We start from the raw sequence: 17,989 nt of genomic DNA on the forward strand, positions 1-17,989 counted from the left end.
GTGTCTGAAACGCTGACGAGATGGTGTCGGATGAGCAGGGCTCCCAGGCCCCACTCAGGCCGGCCGGCCAGCCTTGGCCCCTCCAAGCACCCCCACCTCTCCTGATCCCTCCTCAAGACTTAGGCTCTGTCTCCGACCCAGCATTCCGGGGATCCCACCTCACAGCCTGTCTGGGGGTGGGGGCAGGTACCTGGTGACCTGGGAGACCAGGAAGCGCTGGACGGCAGGACTGTCCACCATGGCCAGGGCGGCCCCGGCCCAGGCCCGGCACTGCTCCTGTGCCTGCAGCCAGGCGGCCTTCTCGGCCACCAGGCGGTAGCAGTGCCCATTACCGGGGAAGATCACGGTGTCCGAGGGGCAGAGCGGATGCACCACTGGGGAGTCAGCAGGCAGGGATGGGGGCATCAGTGTGGGCCCAGCCAGGACTGCCCCACCCATTCCAGCCCCTGGGGGCGAGAAGGCACCCACCTCGACCTGGCTCCTCGCCCAAAGACACAATACTGTAGGTGGCTTCCAGGCCGGAGCCACCACGATTTCGGACGCCAAGCTTGAGGGTCTCATCACTGAGTACCGAGACTGGACACTCGAGCTCCAGGGCAGCGGGGGCCGCCTCCACTTGCACCTTGGCCCCTAGCTGGGCCGAGCCAGCCCCCAGGGCCAGCACGGCTGTCACCTGGTAGTGGCCGGGCAGGGAATAGCGGTGAGTGGTGGCAGGACCAGCAACATCCACCTTAGGGGAGCCGTCACCGAAGTCCCAGTGTGTGGAGCTGACGGGTAGGGAGGCAGTGACATGGAAGGCTGCTGGCTGGCCAGAGGCCAGGGGTCCTGGAGGCCCCACCAGGGCGGCCCCTGGGGAGGCAGGGAAGACGTTCTCAAGGAGGGTGGGGCCCCCGCAGGCAGGGGCGAGGGGCAGCGGGGGGCTGGAGCACAAGGGTAGGCAAGCCGAGGAGGCGTTGGGGGGCTGGGCCGCCCCGCACAGGCACCAGCCCTGGTCCGAGAGGGCCCCGAGGCCCCAGCCAGCCGCAAAGCAGAAGGCGCCGCAGGCCTCGGGTGCCAGCGGGCCCTCGTGGGCAGTGGAGAAGGCCACCGGCACCACGGCACCGGAGCTGTTGTCCGGGAGGCAGGCGATGTACTCCTCACCTGGACAGAGCAGACAGCCTGGTCCTGGGCGGGCCCCGCCCTTGCTGCACCCCTGCCCCCACCCTAGGCTGGTCCCCAGGCAGGCCCCACCCCTACGGTGTCTGTGCCCCATCCTAGACCCCAGATCACGTCGCCGCCCCCCCCCCCCCCCCCGCCTGGCACTCACCACCCTCCCCTCCTCCCACCTGCACTGCTCCCTTGACCCCCGACCTGGTCTGTCTCAGCAGCCACAATTGCTGCCCAGGTGCCTCTGTTCCCAGAGTCCCACCTGCCACCACCCCCCAGGCCGGTGACCCTGGAACACCTACGGGGTCCTAGCCGACAGAGAAGGACCGAGCTGGTCGCATTCAGCCATACTCACCACAGCCGCTGTCTGACAGTGGGACGCCGAGCAGGGGCCGGCCAGCTAGGGGGCCGGGCCCGGCACACGTGGCCGCCTCGGGCCGAACCACGCGAACCCGCTGCTCTTCTACCCAGCGAGGCAGCCACGCCAGACCACAATCACACTCCAGTGGGTTTCCGCTCAGGTTTCTGCAGGAGGCGCAGGGCCGGGCGCTCAGGAGTCGGCAGGGCAGATGAGGGGCCCTCGAGGAAGTCTGCACTGGCCTCGCCCCAGGGAGTGGGGGCCGGGGGCGCCCTGACACACACAGCGTCCCACCACCCCTGTGGCAGCCCGCCGGGCCCTCGGAGGGCTCCAGCAGGTGAGCAAACAGCCCTCTGGGTCTGGTCTCAAATGGGAGTGGGCCCGGAGGCCAGGGCAGGACGGCAGAGAGGGTTACTGGGGGCCTCAGGGTTGGCTACCAACACCCACCAAAAACCACAACTTACATTTCACTTAAATTAAATAAATTAGCAAATAATCCTTCTTCTAAAGTAGAAATCTTGTTGTTACTTATGTCCCTGGAAGAAAAGGGGGATTCAGCAGTGTCTGACGGGAGCCCCCATAACCGAAACGGTGACAGGTAGCCACCACCTGACCCCCCCCCCCCCCAGAGGGGACACTCACAGCTCTGTCAGTGCGGAGAGGTTCGCCAGGAGCCCAGCGTCCAGTGCCCGGAGCAGGTTGTGGGACACATCTCTGAGAAGCAGAGCGGCCACAAATCAGCGCCAGAGCCCCGGACAGGACGTGAGCAGGTGCAGGCCCAGGCCCAGGCCCACCCCCAGAGGCTTCCTCACAGCCACAACTTGCAGCCTCCCACCCCCCACTCACTACACTTGGGGCCAGGATATGGGATCCAAACAAAGGAGCAGGAGAAGGCTGGGAGCCCTGAGCGCGCCATCCACACCCTGCCCCCACCAGTCCCCTGCCCCCTGGCCCAGCATGGCAGCCCAAGGGTCTCCAGGGCCAGGGGCCTAGCTGTTGCCGGCTCCAGGAAGGAGATGGTCTCAAAATGCCCTGAGACACACTGGGGCGCAAAGACCGATAAAAGGAGGAGACCCTGGTGGACAACCCCACAGCACAGCAATGCCAATGGAACGCAGCCAAGCCCAAAGCTAACAGGACCCCAGCAAGAACACGGTAGTACACAGGTTCAACGGGAAGCATCACCGGGCAAGAATCACCACGAAACGTAGGTTTATGCTATGTTACACCGAGCTGCGTGTGCTGGGCCCTCCGGAGACATATTGACCCTGCAAGAGTCCACTCAAGGACACAAGATTAACACAGACAACACTAGCCACCAGGAGTGAGAGACTGACCTCAATAAACCCCAGGAGGTTCAAAATCAAATGTGACAGGGGAACGTCTCAGCAGTGGGGAAAAACAAAAACCAAAACCAAGACCCAAAGTTAAAGGTGACACTCTTCTAGAACCGAACAGACTGAAAGAATACAGGAGGACGCGACAGACTCTTCACAGCACGAAAGGACAGGCAGAAAAAAACATCCGAGCCAGATGATCCAACTACAGAAAAACATGCAACCTCCACACAGAATATCAATAAAATCAGAAAACGAGCTGAGAAGAGCGCTAGCAATTTAGACAAGGGATCAAAGGCCCTAATACCCTTTGCACATACACTGCTAATAAACGGTGAGGACTACAGGGGAAAAAAGACTTAAAGAACATGAAATTAGTGAGAGAAACACAGAGGTCACGGACGGAAAAACTGTTCCCTGTGGGTAACAATTGGAGACACCCCAATGGAAACAGCACGATAGACTTTTATCCAAGTTGTGAACGTTTTCAGAACCGTGACCCCTGGTGCTGGCGACGCTGGCCCCACTCCTCCAGGAGAGTCAAAGCCTTTCAGGCAACACGCTCTGTAGCCAAAGATTCCTGGCTGGCCTGGGGGTGGAGGCCACGGTGGCCCCTGCCCATCCACTTCTTGGGACAGAGACCCACGGACCACCCTGACCTGGTAAACACCTCCGGTCACCTGCTCCACTGCTCCCCTCACCCCTTCTTCAGGCTCACACATGTCTGAGTAGACCCTGGTCACGGCCTCCAAAGTGATGACACCTGGGCCTCCCACCCGCAGAGCCTCTGCCCTTCCAGATGTCACCTCCCGCCCTCTGAGGTCCCCAGAACACCTCTCACCAGCCCTACCCCTGCCCCCAGTGACAACCCAGTTGTGCAGAGGCCAGGGATCCATTGATGCCTCCTCCCAGCCTAACCATTCCTAGGTCCTGCCAACCCAGCTCTTAAAACGCTCAAGACTCCCGCCTACCCCAGCCACAGCCCGGTCCAGACACCCCATCCCCAGACACCTGCCTGGCCCCCACCCAGCTCGCAACAGTCACCCTCTGAAACGGGTCCTGCTCTGCCCGGCCTGCTCCAAATACAGCAGGACCTTAGTCAGAACACGCTGGTGTGAAATCAAGGTCCTCCCAGGAGCCGAGGCACTGAGTGGCAGCTGAGACCAGGCCTCCATACAAACAGGCCCCCAAAAACACAGAGAAAGGGGAGAGTCCCGGGACCTTGCAGGCTGGGATGCCTGGAGCGGTACCCCTGCCTGGCTTGCAATGCCAGGAACCACATCTGGAACCAGGCTGAGGAAATGACCCCCACCACGGCCCCTGACAGCTGCTTCACCGTGGAGACCCGCTGGCCACACAGCATCTCATGGCAACCAACAAGGGCCTAGGAAAGGGCAGGACCAGCTGGAGCCCTCTCACAGGGCAGCAGTGCCGCCCCCCCCCCCCAGGAGCCAGGGGAGCCGCAGAGCCCCTCCTGTCACCTGTGGGGCAAACCAGGCTTTACAGTCGGAGAGCCTGGAGCCGCCGGGCGGGGGCAGCCCCCTCAGGGGCAAGAAAAATCCAGGCGCAAAATGCAGCCCCTCTCTCTGCAACTGGACAAACGGAGATCTAAAGGAAGGGCCGGAAAGGGGTGCACAGTAACAACTCGGTCTTTTTTAAGTTTATTTATTCATCGAGAGAGAGAGAGAGAGAGACAGAGAAAGAAGGGGACAGAGAATCCCAAGCAGGCTCTGCGCTGTCGGCACAGAGCCCGATGCGGGACTCGATCCCACCAACCATGAGATCATGACCTGAGCTGAATGAAGTCAAGAGGCGGGGGCTTAACCCGACCCCGCTACCCAGATGCCCTGGTAACGTCTCAATCTTGGGAGCAGGCAAGTCCCCCCACCCCACCCCCCCGTTTCCCATACTCATTCTGCCCTTGAAAGACAAGAAACGGGGTGTGGAGACTTCCGTGCAGAAAAGGACAGACTGCCCGAGGGGACCTGGGACGGGGGCTTCAGAGGGGAGCAGACACAACGGCGGGTGGCATGGGGGGCCAGGAGCCCCACCGAAGAGCAGGTTGGGTCAGCAAGGCCTCCTCCACCCTGAGGAGGTGAACTGTGACTGACAATGGGCTCAAGGCCAGAGCCCTGCCCGTCCCAGCAAGGTGCCCCAGATGAGGCGCTGGCCTTAGCGAGCCTCTCGGTTTCCCACGGACGGGAGGAGAAAACTGTGTGTGCGCGCGTGCGTACACACACACACAGACACACACACACACACACACACACACACACACACACACACACACCTGCTCGTGTAGGTCCCAGGAACTCCAAGACTGGAGAGGCCTGACCCTGCCAGGTGGTTCCCAGGATGGGCTGGGCAGGCTGGGAGGCCAGGGAGACACAGCCGGCCTCACACCCACTGGTCAACTACGACGTTCTGCAGTGGCAATGGCTGTGCCATGAGAAACTTCATGAGACCTACGGACGGACCCCCGGATGTCTGAACTGAGGCTGGCAGGGGGCCTGGGCCTCTGAGGGACAATTAGGCTGCGGCGCATGAGAACCAACAGTCCCAGGAGAGAGACGATCCAGACAGATGCGACCTAGGGATGGTGGTGCACGGGGTGAGAGTTCCCAGGAGAGCTTCCCAGCTTGGGTCTCAAGCACAAGAGGAAAGAAAGAAGGAAAATCCCTAAAATGTTTTTCCACATCCCGTTTTCTGGAAAATCCATCATGAGTGGCAGCTGCTGGGAGCCGCCTATGGTGCCTGAGAAACCAGGGCAGCGGGTGGGAGGGGCAGGTCGAGCCCGGGGCCCAGGCCACTCAGCCAGCACCCACCCTGGCCTGTCAGGGCACCACTGTCCCTGGCCTCATTGGCCTGTGGCTCCAGGCCATCCTCGGCCCAGTTAAGTCCTCCATCCAGCTCTGCCTGGCCTAGCGCGCCCCACTGAGGCTCCCTTCCCCCACATGCGGAAGGCCCCACCGTCATGGTCACGCAGTCACGGGCACTGGCCACGTGCTCCTTGCCTTCCAGGCCCCAGCTGAGCCCCTTCCCCCACCCCAGCACTCACCTGGGCCAAGCCTGGCCCACAGTGCACAGAAAACACCAGCAGGCTCCCCGGGACCCTGCTGGCCAAGGTCCCATACCCTAAGGGCAGAACCAGGACAGGAGCCAGGTGCCACACCAAAGGTCCTGAGCCCCAGCCCCCAGCCTGCCCAGATGTGGGAGCATCTGCGTGGGGCAGGCCACAATGACAGTATGCACTGGCAGGGATGGGAAGAGCAGAAGGGACCCTGAGGGGGAGCCCTGGGGGGACGCCAGAAGGAGGAAACTGAAAGGAACCCACAGACCCAAGGTCCCAAACAGCCACTTGTCCACATTTCCACCTGTTCTTGCCATCACTGCTCTGGGGGAACACCAAGAAGGCCTCACACCAGCCCTGCTCCAACCCCCCAGCCGCTAGGACTTCCGCTGCAACCCCCAGGTGACATCATCACAGTCTGACACCCTGCCCCTACACCGGGGTCCTGCAATGCAAGGGGGAGACACAGCACGCCCAGGGAGCCTCTGCTGCAGGGGCCCAGCACAGCCAAGCACAGCAGTGTCCGGCCCCTCCTGGGAGGAGGGCCAGTAGCCTGGCCGAACAGCACCCTTAAGAGGTCCTGGGGCAAAGAGGGCCCACCCTCTGGTCCAGCTAGACACTCTCCGGCCCCTCCGAGGCCCACACAAACAACCTCCAGGGACCCCAAGGCCCAGGCTGCAGGGGTCAGGCCAGCTTAGGGAGGAGGTGGGTGACCTGGGGACACACACACCACCAGGGGGCAGGCACACATCCGTGACAGCACAAGACACATTTCACCTCCCCAGGCACCAGGGATCAGGCCGAGAGGCTGGCCTTCCTTCTCCTCCCCCAAAGTCACCCAGCAGTCACCGGGGAGCCCAGTCTGTCCCCCTGTGCCGGGGTGGTCCTGACTCCCCCCGCTTTCCAGACCAAACATTCTCTCGGGCCTTGGGGTTCAGGCATCCAACCGCATGTCCCTGTATGTCTGGGTCTGATCTTTCCTGCTCAAAGCAGAAGCCTAGTGGAGGGATCCCTGCTTCGACTACGGAGCTGGAAGTGCCGGCAACAGCTGCTGAAGGACCCCATCCCATGAGCCACGGCAGCTCCCCTGTGCCGTCTGCACACAAGGCTCAGCACTTACGACCCGCCCCTGCTCACATCCCAGGCCGGGGAGGGCAGGGCGGGGCAGGGAGAGATCAGAAGGGGCTGCACTGGTAAAGTGGAGTGGGTCAGGGTGTGCGAAGGTGGAAGCCTGAGGATAGGATGGCCACAGTCAGCACGTCCTGAGAGTTTCTGAGTCTGGGGGGTCTCCCAGAGCAGTCCTCTTCTAGAGTGGAGGAGCCAGAGGCCCGGAATAAGCTGGGACCCTGTCCCGCAGCCCTGAGCAGCCTCAGTTTCCTCCTCTGCCAAAGAGAGGAGTGGCCCCTGTGCCCGCTCCCCAGTCCAGATGCTGGGCGGGGTCTGGGGGCCAGCCGGAGCCCCCAAGGAAACATCTGCACATTCCAGACGCATGTGGTCAGCGGCGGGGGTGAGTGCCAGGCCCCAGCCTGTCACCCCCACCCCTGCGCTGGCCGCCGCACTGGAAACAGGGCTTGGGGGGGGCGGGGGAATGAGCTCTGGAGGGGCCTCTGCAGAGGTTATGTAACCCACTCCTTGCGAGCCAGCAGCTGCCTCCTCCCTCTGGCAGGACAGGACGGCCTTGCTGGAGGGGGAGAAGGTAACCCACTCCCCATCCAACGCCCAGGGCTCCGTGCTCCTCCCTCCATCCCTCACAGGCCTCCTGGAAACACAGCCTGGGCTGGCCTGTCCTCTCCCCGGAGGCCCCACAGGTCTCATCAGCCCAGCAAGGAAGAACCCCGCATGCCCCCCTCCCGCCCTCAGGAGCCAGGCCCAGGCACAAGGGGAGAGGCCAGAGTGCTGGACCTGGGCCCCCGCCCCCCCCCCCCCCCCCACCGCCTCACTAGCAGCACTGGGGGCAGGCGGCTGGGAGCCCAGCACCCGAGCCAGTTTGAGTGTAATAACCTCATTCTGTTTTCATTCCATCTATTTATGGTGAGCAAGGCTGGCTTCCAGGACCGGAAATGATGATGTTTAAATTAATGAATTCAAGTTTAGGAAGGAGCGGATTTGAAGACAAACATGCCGAGTGGGCCCGCGGGGGAGGGGCAGGGGCAGGCTCTCCGGGGAGAAGGGACAGGGAGGGCCCCTCCGGCCCCAGGGCATCAGCAAGGGGCTATCTCAGCCACCAAGGTGAGGAGGAAAGGCCTGCCGAGGGAACCTTCCAGATCCAGGAAGTGGCCCACATTTCTCAGCATCTTATGGGGCCCCCTCACCCAGGCTCTGCCCTCCCACAAGTGGACCCTCACCAGGACAGGACACGGGTGATGCTGCTGGCCTAGGAAGCCCTGGGACCACAGGCTGGGCTGGGGCATGGGGGTGGGGGCGGGGGCGGGGGGGGCCTCTGACCTGCAGAAAGGAGATGAAGGTATGGGGTGTCCCCCACACTAGGAGGGAAAGACATCCTCTGGAGGAGAGGTGTTCCAAGTTCAATTCACCAGAGGTAGCCACCTTCAGGGCATTAACAAGGCAGGGCTGCCCAGGAGAGGGTCCAGCTTGCCCCTCCATCCACAGCTGGGAATTTGGGCAAGGGGAGGAAAGGACCAGTAAAGTGGGGGGGTGGGGGGGGAAGCAGCCTCCCTCCAGATCTGGCACCGTGCCTGGGTACCACATCCAGACCTGTCACAGCCAGCCAGGAGCACACACCATCCCCTCCCACAGGTGGTAGTGCTGGGGCTCTGGGAGGCCACCCTCCTCACCATCACGCCCACCATCGCCTCCCAGAGTCGGAAGACCGGACAAGAACAGCCGGGCTCCTCCCCATTCTGGCTGGGGAGCTGGCATGTGGCCTCTGGCCTTCCAGGGACACAGACATCACCCACTCAGCTGCTGGGCACAGACGACCGTGCAAACCAGCCTGACAGCAGGGTTACAGAGCAGTGCGAAGGCACCAGAACCTGGAGGCTGCCAGCGCTGTTAGCCTTGCCCTGAGCACTGGCCCTCGTCCCCTGCTTAAACCAGCAGGAAAAGCTGGCTTCTGGCCCTGCCTCAGGACAAAGCCCTTTCCAGGGTGGCCCCCAGCACCCTGGAGCGAGCTCCGTGCCTTCAGGGCCTAGGGGGGGCTGCTAAAGCCGGAGCCACCACACTTGTCCAGGCCGGGGCCCACAGCACCTCAGGGACAGAAAGAGCCCTGCCCACCTTGGCCACAGATGCAGCCCCCTCCCTGGCACGGGCGGCTGGGCACCACCGGGCCCCTTGGCGGAGACGGCTGCCAAGCCACAAAGAACGAGGTGTTCCGGGAAAAAAGGACGTGAGCTGCATTTTCCAGCTGCGTTTTGTTCGGCAGCAAGACTGCAGGCACGCTCGGCCGGCGCCCCCGCTGCACGCGGCCCACCCCGTGGACACAGCCCCGCCTTGGCCGGCTGGAGACACACAGGCACCCAACTCGGAGGGCCAGGCCCCAGTGTGCCCGGGGCCAGACGGCCGCCACCACCCCAGACAGCGGCAGGACACACGGGGTGTTTTCATTCCAGAGTGCTCAGCGGGCTGGGCCCGTCTGGGTTCCCACTGCTGGCGCTGGCCACTGCAGAGTGTTCCGGAAAGGAAAATGTGCATCTCCATCCAAAATGGCTTCCTTACTTGACACCAAAGCCCAGCCAGGGTCTCCCTCGAGAGCCAGGGTCTCAAGAGCCGTGGGGGAAACACAAGTGGTGGGAGAAGTACCCCCCCCCCGGTCCCAGGGGTAGCCCGTGGGGGCATGACCCACGTCCCGCAGGGCCACCCAGCCAGCTGTGATAGGACAGTGGCCAGAGACTCACTGCTCAGGGCCAAGGCAGAGCGAGAGAGAGAGGAGGAGGAGGCCCCTACAGGAGACGACACTCTGGTCTCGGGGGAGAATCACAAGGTGAGCCTGCAGGGAAGCAGGAAAGGGAACCTGAGTCTCACCAACACCGGGCACCTACACTGCTAGCCCAAGGGAGATCACAAGGCTGTGCCATGTGCATGACCACAGGCAAGCAGCAGGAGGGTGCCAAGAGGCTCTCGTGGCCCTGGATCTCAATGGCGCCACATCATCCCAGGTCACAGAACAAGGTGACCACGAGAATTCATTCTGTTTATACCTCCAAGCTTCCAAGTGTCACGAATCTGTACTCGAATGCATCAGAAACACAAACGCATAAAACTGAGATCCACACACCAGAGGAGCGCACCAGGCCTCACGAATCCCCACCGCTGCGCGACCCTGCGTGGAAGGCACCCCCGAGGTCAGACCAGGGGCGGCAGGAAGGCTTCTGGACACCAGGCGTCCCTGCGGTGGGTGCTGAGGGTGTGCAAGGGTCCGCCTGCTGGGGCTCCCTTGTGCCTGCCTCATCGGCCGTGGGGTCTGAGCAATGTGCTCAGATCTGAGTCACCAGCACATGTGCTCCGGGGGTCCTCTCCTCGGGCTTTTGTCTGTCAGCGGGCGGGTCCCAAGGACCCACTTTCCGGCAGCCGGTGCTTGAGGACAAAGTAACAGGATCCAAGAACATGGGGGAATAGAACCGAGGGCCACTTGGGCAACAGTTACGATCACTGTGGCCTCAGCACCGAGCCTTGTGGACGAGCCCACAACCCTAGGAGGGCATCCATTCAAGGTGCCTGCCTTGCAGGTGTGGAGACTACAGCTCAGGAAGGCTGAGTGACTCAGCCAAGGTCACGCAGAAAATGGGGGAGCTGGGGGGCGCCTGGGTGGCTTAGTCGGTTAAGCGTCCGACTTCAGCTCAGGTCATGATCTCGCGGTCTGTGAGTTCAAGCCCCACATCGGGCTCGGTGCTGACAGCTCGGAGCCTGGAGCCTGTTTCGGATTCTGTGTCTCCCTCTCTCTCTGACCCTCCCCCGTTCATGCTCTCTCTCTGTCTCATAAATAAATAAATGTTAAAAAAAAAAAAATTAAAAAAAAAAAGAAAATGGGGGAGCTGGGACGTGACCCAGGTCTGACTCAGGGCCAGAGTCCCGACTCCTGGGTCCCCACGCTTCCCTCCTAGAACCAGGCAGGAAGTCAGCGGGAAGAACCACAGCGTGGATGGCCAAGGGAAGTCCAAGGAGGGAGTTGGGCCCAAGGGCTGCGCAGGGCAGGGCCGAGCAGGCAGCTGAGCCCAGATCCCACCCAGTCCCTCTCAATCCCACTCAAAGATGTCCCCACTGCCACCTCGTCGAACCAGGCCCCCGTGCGCAGCTCCAGGGCTCTGCTCCAGAACGTGCTGACAAAATCACTTCTCTGCCACAACTCACCAGCCATGTGACCTGAGGAAGTGACTCCACCTCGGGAAGCCTCAGTTTCCCAGTCTGTGAAACGCATCAAGTGTGGTTCCAACCCCATAGCACTATGGCAAGGCACTGAGAGATCAAGGACAGAAAAGGCTTAGCAAGGAGCCCAGAACATGGCAACACAGAGGGAGAGGACGAGACAGTGGTGGGGAGTGGGGGTGCGCACCCCCCCCCCCGCTCTTTTCTTCAGAGATTTGTTTTTTAATTCGGATGTAATTCACATGCTCTGAGGTTCACCGTTGTGAAGTACACAATTCAGTGGTTTTTAGCATCTTCTCAGGGTTGTGCAACCATCACCACTGTGTGATTCCACAACATTCTCATCACCCCAAACAGAAACCCCACGCTCCTTGGCCGTCATCTCCAAACCCCATCCCCCACCCCAGCTGGAGAAAACACTAATCTGCTTTCTGGCTCCGTGGATTTGCCTGTTCTGGACATTTCCTACCGGTGAAATCATTCAACACGGGGCCTCTAGTCTGGCTTCCTTCACCGAACATGTTTTCAAGGCGCATCCAGGCTGTTGCAGGTGCCAGCGCTTTGTTCCTTTTGATGGCTGAGTGGTACTCCACCGTGTGGACGGACCGCATTCCGTGGATCTGCTCGTCTGCTGCCAGACACTGGGGCTGTTTCCACGTCTCTGCTACCGTGGGTAGTTTATGGGTAGACACGGGTTTCAGTTCTCTTGAACAGACACCCAGGAGCAGAAATGCTGGCTCCTACCGTGACTCCACATTTAATCTTTCCAGGAGCTGGCAGATGGCTCTCCGATGTGCCGCCCCGTTTTACGCCCGCCCGTGGTGCGTGAGGGTTCCAGCTTCTGCACGTCCTCACCAACACCTGCTATGACCCGTCTTTGGTGACAGACCTCTCACTGCGGTTTGATCTGGGTTTCCTTGAAAGCCGGATGCTGAGCATCTTTTCACGTGCTCACTGGTCACCCGCGTCTTTATCGGAGACAACGTCTGTTCAGATCCTTCACCCATTTTCACTTGGGCCGTGTGTCTCATCAGCATCGACCGTGTGTAAGACGCCCTTCGTTTACGTTCTGGCCGCAGGCGCCCATCACAGAAACGGCCTGCACGTGCTCGCCCCTGCAGGCGGGCCCACCCCCAGAGGCGGCCGCCCTCACGGCTCCCGGGCGCCGCTGGGCTCCCGAGGGTTGGCTGCTGGCGCTGTGGGCGTTCCGGTGTCGGTCCCTTCTCGTACCCAAGTGTGCACACGCAGCCAAGGCCTCCCCACTCGCCCTCCCACCCAGTTGGGGGCCAACCGCACCCAGAAGCTGGCAGGTGCCCTCCTGTCTACAGCTCTGGCAACTCAGCCTTCCGTGTCCCACTGGGAAACCACCGCTACGTGCGTTTCTCTCTGATTTCCAAGTGCAGGCCGGCCACACCGTGCAGCTCGGGGAACGTGAGGGGAGAGCAGCTGGGCACGCGGGAGGCGCCAATCCTCCCGAGACCCATCTCCACGCAGCAGCCAGTGCTCCCTGCCACTTCTATCGGGGACCTTTCAATGCCACCCTCCCCGCCTGCTTCTCCCACACCTCCGTCACCTCGAGCCTCAGAGACCCCTCCAGGCTGTCCCCGTCTGGCACGCATTCCCTCAGACCTTGCAGCGTCACCTACGCCGGGGGTCCGTCCAGGCAGCGCCTCCAAAGCAGCCCACTCCCCGCATCTGTGTCTTCAGTTTAACATGGGCTTGACCGTAATAACCGAGCCTCACAGACTCTAGGCACGGGGCGCAGCACACAGCAGCCAGGCTCTTCGTCTGATGACGAGGGCTCAGGGAGGGGACCCTCTGTGGCCAGGCCAGTCCTCAAGGCGGCAACACACGCGGCACGTACAGCCGGACGCGTTACGCACACACCGGGCCCAACGGCCACAGATGCCACCTCCCCTCACGCCCGTGTGCCACGCAGATGCTGGGGGCCCAGCCTCCCCGGTCTCCCTCGCTCCCTCCTGTCATTTAGGGGTGAGGCCCTAAGTACCCCCAGGTGACAAAAGACCCTAAGGTCCTGATATTTCCCTCCACTAACCAAGTCCCCACCGAGTTCCTGCTCCAAACCTAGTCCTACAGACCACCGACGGAAACCAACAGCACACATCCCGAGAAGGGGGTGGCCGACAACAGCCAGCCACACGTGACACTGATCGACAGACCACAGCTGGAGGAGCACCGTCACATCCAGACCTCTCTCCTGTGACCAACATTCTACCTCCGTGCTGTCCTGTGCCACGCAGTAGCCACTGGCCACAAGCGCCTCCAGGGTACTTGAAATGTGGCTTGCCACACAACACAGCTCTGGACTGTCAAACTACAGGAAACGGAGGGCAGCGGGACAAACCAGATGTTGCCATGGTGATGGCAGAGGTGCAGTTCAAGCCCACACCCCAGTCGGGGCCGCTTTCAACAAGCAGCATGAGGAAGGAAAGAGATGTGGGAAAACGGATACCTCGTCAGAAGACAGAGCACAGTAGTTGCACTGTGTGGACCATATCTGGATCCTAATTCAAAGTACTCAAAAAACAGAGACAATCCAAAACCTAAACCCACTGGACACATACTGAGATCAGGGAATCACCCAGTGTCTTAGGGGAGACCACGGTGTGGCCATCCACTCCAAAATGCTTATACATCAAAGAACGAGAGAGCTGGAATTTGGTTCAAAAACGGAGGTAGGAGTGTGGAGGGCAGGGCAGAGGGCAACCGGTCCGTGAGGTTCAGCACAAAACTTTGCCTACTTCTGTGCATGTTCCAATGGTACACGATAAAGCTTTAAAAACAGCAACCCTTTGCTAGTGACGTCACCTCTCTCAGGCCACCTAACCAGCAGCACCATCTCACCCAGGAAAGGCTCAGTTTCAGAAGCCCAGGCCATCCTGCATGCTGAGGCGCTGAAGCCCCGAGTCCCCTGTGGGCCAGCCTTGGTCCCTATACCCGTCTGGCCCTGGGCACCTCAAGCTATACGAGGAGTCTCATGGAGGGGTGGCCACGGGACTGATGACACAGGTACCAGGCCTGAACCGCTGGCAACACCCAGAAAGCAGGGCTGCTGGGGCCCCTGGGCAACGCACACCCTTACCCAGCAGGCTCCCTACCCTCTCTGAGCTTGGTCCCTCTCCCTTGGAGAGGAGAAGACTCCCCTGTCTCCCTCTCCCTGAGCACAGGGCTTGCAGGGTTGACAGGCTGCTGGGGTAGCCGACAGAGCCCAGATGGTGGTCTGGGGAACCAGTGGGGAGCCCGATCTCCCTCAGTTCCTGGCCCCCAGCCTCCAGAAATCTCCCAGAGGCAGCTTCGGGGTGTAAAGGACAGTGTGGGGTATCCTCTGATCCCCATCTACCTACTTCTCAGGGTCCCATCGCAAGCTCAGCGGGTCCAGCAACCTGGGAATCCTGTCCTGTCGGGCCGGGCCAGCCCGCCAGTTCCCAAGATCAGAGCCTAAGGGGACACACACGAAGCAACAGTCCTGGGGCCCCCCAGTGACCCACCTCTACAGTTGGTTTCCTGCACAGCTCCTGGAGGCCAGCTCAGCACCAGGTGCTGGGGAAGCAGGGGAGCCAGAGAAGAACCAGAAGGAGCCAGGCCTGACCTCAGCAGCGCCCAGCCAACCAGAGATGGGTAACTTCACTCACAGCATCCAGAAGCAGGTGGGCTGCATCGGAAGCGATTATACAGGGGCTGGCGCAGGCGACACGCCCATCTCCCTCCTCAGAGACAGCTGGGATGGCAACTTAGGCTTAGGTGATCAGGTGGCTGAGCGACAGGCTCCCACCTGACCCTGGAGAACCCCCAATTCCACCCGACAAAGCCCCAAGGACATCCCGACCACCCAGGAGAAGTACCCATCCCTACTTCACCCAACCTACCCGCCAACATCCAAACTCATCTGAACACTGGCCACGGGTCCCCTAATTAAAGGGGCCCACACACTGGAGGCGCCCGGGGAATGTCACAGAACAAATTCCAGGACCCATCCCCAGGGTGGGATGGTCTGAGGACACTAAATGCTCCCCAGAGGATTCCAGCATGTGGCCAAAGACAGACGGGACTCCCAGCTCAGGTGCCTGAAAGGGCCCAAGACATCCACACAGGGCCACAGGAATGCAGATCAGCCGGCCCCGAGCCTGTCCCCTAGCCAGGGGACAACGGTCTGCAAATCCTGGTCCCCTGCACCCTCCCCATTCCAACTCCGGGTCCGGAGCACCTCAGGCAAACTGGGCCCTGCCATGTGCTGGCCGCTACTTGTTCTTGGGCAAATCACACCATCTGAGTCCCAGTGGAAACCTGACAATAGCTCTTCAGCATTTTAAACCAGTCCTGGCAACTCCACCTACCCACTGTCCCCAGGATAACATCGGAGCCCTAGACGCGAGGAGCATAAGGTCCATTAAGAGCGCAGCCCACCTCTCGTCCTGCCCCACTCCCTGAAAATGCCCCTGCAGTTGCCACAGTGGGGTGTACCCTACACCCACACATGGCCAAACGCAGCCTCCAAGCCTTGCACACACCGCTCCCTCCTCGCCGCCTCCCGCAGCCTCCAGACTCCTCCTTCAGCATCAGGCCAATTCTTACACATCCTTCAAATCTCTGTCCAGACACCTCTTCCAGGAAGCCTGGCCCGCCATCCCAGACAGAGCTCTCTCCCTCCTGGTTTCCTGCTGCAGAGGTCCCAGGTGCAGAGCGTTCCCCCCAGGCTGCGTTCTATTAGCCTCTAATTAGCGTCTAACAGTTTGCGGGTTCCCTTCAGACGCCTCCCGCGCAGCCCCCGCGCGCTGCCGCGGGTTCCCCCTTAACTCGCGATTGCGGAGCCCCACCAGGCGGGATACTTCTGCTTTCAGAGAAACCGGGATGTTTCTGCTGCGCCCTGGCCCAGGCCAGGGGGGCTGAGGACCGGCCGCGGTCCCGGGTTTTCCTTATTTAGTCGGGCCGACCTCACTGCGTTTGGAGCCTCGCCCTGGGAGAGGCCTGGCCCGCACTGCGTTTCCCCTTCAGAGGCCGGGGACGCGCCCACGCCCTGCGAGGCCCGCCAGGCCGGCGGCCTGCCCGGCCCGGCCTCTCCCCGGAGCCGAGGGTGCAGGCGCGCCGGGGCCGCCCCGCGCCCCGGGCGCCCCCGAGTCCCGGCGCCCGCCCGGCGCCATGGCAACCGCCCGGCCCGCGGCGCAGGGCGGTGGGTTACTCACAGCGCGGTGGCGTCGGCGGGGATGCGCAGCGCGGGTCCGAGCGTCCGCAGTCCGCGGCCGGAGCAGTTGACGCGGCAGGCGGCGCCGGGCGCCGGGCCGCACAGGCAGGGCGGCGCGCACGGCCCGCAGCCGCGCCCGGGGCCCCCCGCCAGCGCCCCGAGCCACAGGCCCAGGCCCAGGGCGAGCGCCAGGCGGGCGGGCGCGGCGGGCGGCATCGTCAGGGCAGCGCGCGCATGGCCCCGGCCCGGCCCCGAGCCCCCGAGCCCGCCCGGCGCCGGCGGCCGCGGCTCAGGCGGGGCCCGCGGACTGCATGGCGGGGCGCGGGGCGGGATCCGACGGCGGCCACGGCCTGTCTGCCTGCGCGACGCCCGCTCGGCGCTCGGGCCCGGCCGCACTCTACGTCCACGGCCGGCCGGTCGCGCGCTCGCGCTGCAGTGCGGGCCCGCCGCCGCTCCTCCTCCAGCTCCTGGCGCGGCGCGGGGCGGGCGGGGGCGGGGCGTCCTCAGGCCCCGCCCTTCGCTCTGCAGGGCGGCCGCGCGCCCGGGGGGTAGGCGGGGCGTCCCGCGGCCGCGCGCACTCCTCCCTCGGGAGCGGCGCGGGTGGGGCCTCGGCGCGGCTGCCCTCGCGCGCCCTCCAGCCTCGGTTCCCCGCCGCCGGGGCGCCCCGCAGCCCTTCGCGGTGGCGAGCGTCGCCGCAGTACGAACACCAGCGGTGGTAACCCCCGCGGCCCGCGACCTTTGAGCGCCCGCTGCGTGCGCTCGCCCACTCCCAGCGCCTCTGTCCCTTTCCGTCTCGGCCGTATTCCAAGCTCCTGGCCCGGGGTAGGCGCTCAGTAAATACGCACCGCGTCCTCTCTTGGCGCTCCTCCAGAGGGCCGGCGACGTGTGGCGGCTAGTCCCCGTTGTCACGGAGGTGACGCCCCAGGTGGGCCTCAGCTGGGCGGGGGAGGCGCAGCGTCCCAGCCGCCGCCCGCCGCCGGGCGGAGGGCAGGAGGCCTCGCTCTGCAGCCGGGGCACCCGCGTCCTACCAAATCTAAAAGAAAAGCGGATTTGTGGCTCTCGGGGCTGGGGAGCCTGGAATGGGGAGTGACTGCTAATGGGTGTGGGGTTTCCTCCTGGGATGAGGAGGACGTTCTCTGGAATTAGGTAGTGGCGATGGTTGCACAGCCTTGTAAACACACTAAAAATCACTGAATTGTGCTCTTAAAAGGATGCATTTTACGTTGTCTCAACTTTCAGTGAAGAAGTAATAAAATTGTTCCACCATCGGGCCATTGTGGATGCCTGACTGTGGGTAGCAGAGCGGTCACAGGGAGAAGTCCCCAGACCCTCACATGGGCGAGGTCCCTGTCCCACTATCCTGAGACCAGGTGCCAGACTGCATCCCAAGGCTTCCGGACTTCCTGGCCTCTGCCCCCCTGCTTAAAATAGCTGGAAACCTCAACCAGATCCACAAGTCTGGGTCTATGTCCTGCTACCTGTCACTGGAAGAGCCCAAGCAAGGTCACCATGGGGCGCACTGCAGCTCTGCTTCCCCTCCCCCCCCAGCATGACGT

At 62.5% G+C, this 17,989-nt stretch overlaps 1 protein-coding gene across 1 annotated transcript in view; it reads right to left on the reverse strand.

Annotated features, from left to right (window-relative positions):
- The window catches only part of PKD1 (polycystin 1, transient receptor potential channel interacting), a 43,923-nt gene extending 27,274 nt beyond the window's left edge, over positions 1-16,649 (reverse strand). The window contains 6 exon segments of the mRNA XM_030301147.1: positions 191-374; positions 469-1,140; positions 1,502-1,671; positions 1,969-2,040; positions 2,147-2,218; positions 16,435-16,649. Of these exon segments, the coding sequence (XP_030157007.1) occupies positions 191-374; positions 469-1,140; positions 1,502-1,671; positions 1,969-2,040; positions 2,147-2,218; positions 16,435-16,649 (1,385 nt within the window).
- Between the last annotated feature and the right edge of the window lie 1,340 nt (positions 16,650-17,989).

Source organism: Lynx canadensis, chromosome E3 (assembly GCF_007474595.2).
Source record: "Lynx canadensis isolate LIC74 chromosome E3, mLynCan4.pri.v2, whole genome shotgun sequence".
Taxonomy (NCBI): Eukaryota; Metazoa; Chordata; class Mammalia; order Carnivora; family Felidae; genus Lynx; species Lynx canadensis.